This window comes from Arachis stenosperma, chromosome 8, assembly GCF_014773155.1.
Source record: "Arachis stenosperma cultivar V10309 chromosome 8, arast.V10309.gnm1.PFL2, whole genome shotgun sequence".
Lineage (NCBI taxonomy): Eukaryota > Viridiplantae > Streptophyta > Magnoliopsida > Fabales > Fabaceae > Arachis > Arachis stenosperma.
Window position 1 is genome coordinate 22,566,423 of NC_080384.1, and position 4,555 is coordinate 22,570,977.

A 4,555-nucleotide genomic window follows, 5' to 3' on the forward strand; every position below is an offset into this window, starting at 1 on the left:
TTTTATAAACGTTAGGATACAAATAGGATGATTTAAACATTAGAAACACAAATAAGACTTACTCCAAACGTTAAGGACAAAAACGATACTTTACTCTATAATTCATAGATAAGACTAATTCAACTCTAAAAATTAGGCTCGTAAAACAGAGATTCCATCGAACATATAGGAAACTAATCAAAATTTTATTAAGAATTAATAAAGTTCCTTCAGGCCCAAATATATAGGATCAATTTTGATAGCGTATCAAAATTAAACAACCCTAATTCAAGGCCAAAATGATCTCAAGAATTAAGAATTGCCGTCACATTTGATATAAAAAGTGGAAAAAAGAATAGAATAGGACCCATAGGCACAAGAGTGACCTTTTTTTCTCTTACTCAAGTCTCATGGGGGAAGCTAAGCATTATGTTCTGTTTACGAATTACGCATGTGACCTCACTGACACTACTTCCCAGCTTTTTTAACTGTCGGCGCTTTCGAGTTTCAACCATTGGCATCACACATTAAACTACAACACTTCCCTCTGAACAGCAAAGAAAAAAGAGAAAAGAGAGAAGTGAATTAGCAACAGTTACTGTGCAGTTGTGCTTGCTGTCTGTCAAACTCAAACTCAAACTTCGCTTTCAAGTCTCACAGCCCGTGACACACACTAACTCAACTCTTTGTTATAAATAAGACCCGCTTATAGCACCAATAACCACCACCCGTCACGCGCGCGCACACTTACACAGACAGTTACACAGTTACATTTATATAACCCCAACCATCACACACAAAAAGAGAGAGAAAGAGAAATAATGGCGCCCAATTTGAGCCTCCGAAATGTGGTTCCGTCGTTGTGTCTTCTCCTGGTTCTCATCGGGAGAGGCCAACGGGCATGGGCCCACGACTACGTGGACGCATTGTCGAAGGCCATCCTGTTCTTCGAGGGACAGCGTTCGGGCTTCCTGCCAGAGGATCAGAGACTCAAGTGGCGAGCCCATTCGGGCCTCAGTGATGGCTGGACCCACAACGTGGACCTCACCGGGGGTTATTACGACGCCGGCGACAACGTGAAGTTCGGGTTTCCGATGGCATTCACGACGACAATGCTGTCGTGGAGCGTCGTTGAATTTGGGGAGATGATGCCACCAGAGGAGCTCAGAAATGCCAGAGTTGCAATCCGCTGGGCCACTGATTATTTGCTCAAGACCGTTTCCCAGCCCAACCGCATTTTCGTTCAGGTAATTCATAACCGTTTCTTTTCTTTTTAATTTCTCATGGGGGATGGCAGTTGTCTTTCGTTATTTAAATTATCTCAAGCATTTTCCCTTTCCATTCTTCTACTATTGAATGATTATATAATTTGAATGAGTACATTTATTATATTTTCGCACTTTTTTTTTGGTGAGATGTTATATTATATTTTCGCACTTGATAAGTTTTCGTTACAAATTGAATGAGTACATCATTTGATCACGCGCTTAAGCGAGTATCATACTTAAGAGTTCATCAAAGTCCCCATATAAGTTTAGACGTAATGTTTTTCAACGGATTTTTTCTTCTTCCAATGCCATTTGATTCTGTGAATTTTATTACAATTCAAGCCTGGGAAACAGAGGTGGACTCCAGACTTTCTCCATTAATAAAAGATTAAAATTACAGAAAACATATTATTATTAGAGAAAGTTATTATTATTATTATTATTATTGACGGTTCCAAACTTGCAATGGTAAATGGTTTCACTTTCATCCACAAGTGGAGGAGTGGACCACTTTGGATCCTCAAAGTCCGTGAATTGGCACAGGGTTGCAACTGTCCCCTTGTGAATCTCAAATTTTAGTTTTGATCACATCCCTTTGGATTCTTAATATGAAAGAATATGTACAAATTAAACACCAACTACGCGCCAAGGATGGCACTGATGCATGTATTCATCGTTACTACTTTGCGGTAGACTTAAATATATTAATTAATTTGGTTGCATAGTATATACTAATTAATATATATTGTACACACTTGTTAGGTGGGTGACCCAATCTCAGACCACAACTGTTGGGAGAGGCCAGAAGACATGGACACATCCAGGGCCGTGTATGCTGTTGACGCACCAAACCCGGCTTCTGACGTTGCCGGGGAAACTGCGGCGGCACTGGCAGCTTCATCGATGGTGTTCCGGTCATCTGATCCCGGTTATTCAGAGACATTGCTGCGAAATGCCGTTAAGGCCTTTCAGCTTGCGGATAACTATAGGGGTGCCTACAGTGACAATTCTGATGTTAAGGGTGGTGTCTGTCCATTTTATTGCGACTTTGATGGCTATCAGGTAAACTTATACTATACACCTCTCAAGACAATGAAATTAAAGGGTTAAATGGACAACCATATTGCTAGCTGCAGAAACATACTAAAGCCTAGTAATAAAAATATGAATTGCCATGTTTTTTAAATTAAAAGCTATATATTCACTATACTAAAAATACTAATATGTTTAAGAATGGAATTTGTCCTGTTCTATATTATTATCGTACTGTGATGGCAACTTTCAATTGGTGTATAATCGGCATATTACTTAAAATTTGACTGACACATGTCTCCATCATTTGTTATTAGATGATTGTTATGGTGTATGAAAGAGTCAAAAAAATTAAGAATCAATATTTAATTTAAGAAGTAATAAAAATTAGATACCAATTTGATAGGCACTATAAAATTGGCCTTATTATTAACAATTTTGCCATGATGCATGATAACATACAGGACGAATTGTTATGGGGAGCCGCATGGCTAAGGAGGGCCACGAAGGACGATAATTTCCTGAACTACATTCAAAGCAATGGCAAAACGCTTGGTGCTGAGGATAATATCAACGAGTTCGGTTGGGACAACAAGCATGCTGGGCTCAACGTTCTTGTCTCCAAGGTATTTAATTAATTAAAAGCCACCAGATCACGCAACTTGTGTAATATGGTTTGTTATACAATATATAATTTTGTTGGTTCACCAGGAAGTGGTAGAAGGAAACGTATATTCTCTAGAATCATACAAGGCCTCAGCAGAGAGCTTTCTGTGCACATTGATACCAGAAACAGCAGCAAGCTCTCACATAGAGTACTCCCCCGGTGGACTGATATACAGGCCAGGTGGCAGCAACTTACAGCACGCAACTTCAATCGCTTTCCTTGAATTGGTTTATGCTAACTACCTCTCTCGCACCTCTCAAGCCATAAACTGCGGCAACGTTTATGTTAGTGCCCAGACACTTCGCCAGCAAGCAAAGAAACAAGTTGATTACATCCTGGGGGATAATCCAATGAGGCTATCGTACATGATTGGGTACGGCAACAATTATCCACAGAGAATCCATCATCGCGGCTCTTCTTTGCCCTCTGTCAAGGATCATCCTCAGGTGATTGCTTGCAAAGAGGGTTCAACCTATTTTAACTCGACGGGTCCTAACCCGAATGTTCTTGTTGGAGCTGTTGTGGGAGGACCAGGACAAGATGACGTATATGTGGATGATAGGGCTGATTTTAGGAAGTCCGAGCCTACCACATATATTAATGCTCCATTTGTTGGGGTTTTGGCATACTTTGCTGCTAATCCCAATCCGTGATTACTGCTAATTACATACATACGTACAAGAGGGTCCAAGCTTATATATATTTTATATATACACACTTCTTTTTTGTGTAAATGAGAGAAAGAAAGATATACATAGGACGACGGAGGAGATCAGCTTGCTTGTGTTGGGTGTATAGGAATATTACAAGATTTGTTTTCAAGTCACAAATGTACGTAGCTCGTGCGTGACTACTTTTTTAAAGTGTTTGTTTCTCTGGATTTTGCTAAACAAAAGAGTGATCTTGGTTTGATAAAGTTTTTTAGATAGATGTTTGTGTTTTAGAAGTACAAGTATTTTATTTTACGAGCGATGCTAGGAGGCCAGTAACTTTTGTGATTAGTAGCCATTAAATAGCCATCAATGATGATTTAATGGTGTGAGATTGGTGTGAGATTTCATCTAATGACTCACATTTCTCTGCTGGTTACATACTGGCCAAAATTCATGGCTCCCTAGACTTTTCCTTATTTTATATTTGGTAAATTGAAAAAAATTATATGCTTGTCTTTGAAATATTTAAAAGATAGAGATATTTTTGAAAGCACCTAAAGTAAAAATTTTTAGAATTAGTTTATGTTTATTAAAATTAAAAACTCTAATATAATTTTATATATTGATTAAATTTTAAATTTAATATATTTATGTTTACTATAATATTTTTTTATTTTAAAAGTTATTTTACTAAACATAATTATAATGTTTGTGTTTATTAAAATTTATTTTTAGATTAATTTTATCTAATACTACCAAACCAATATTTAGTACGATACAAGTGTAATTACCTATGTCATGTACGTGATAAGATTGAAATTATAATTTTAAATTATTTTTTTTAAATTATTTTGAATTATAATAATTTGATTAATAAAAAAGTAACATGCTATGCATTGTTTATTTTTTTTAATCTAGTGTTAATTGGATTAACTCTAAAATAGTTATTAATCGGT

The 4,555-nt window shown here is 36.9% G+C and overlaps 1 protein-coding gene across 1 annotated transcript; it reads left to right on the forward strand.

Annotated features, from left to right (window-relative positions):
* The first annotated feature begins 807 nt into the window (after nt 1-807).
* On the forward strand, nt 808-3,844 carry LOC130946586 (endoglucanase 24-like). Its single transcript, XM_057875379.1, has 4 exons — nt 808-1,226; nt 2,010-2,309; nt 2,744-2,905; nt 2,991-3,844. The coding sequence occupies exons 1-4, from the start codon at nt 1,074-1,076 to the stop codon at nt 3,597-3,599; spliced, it is 1,224 nt and encodes a 407-aa protein (XP_057731362.1). The 5' UTR covers nt 808-1,073; the 3' UTR covers nt 3,600-3,844.
* The last annotated feature ends 711 nt before the right edge of the window (nt 3,845-4,555 follow it).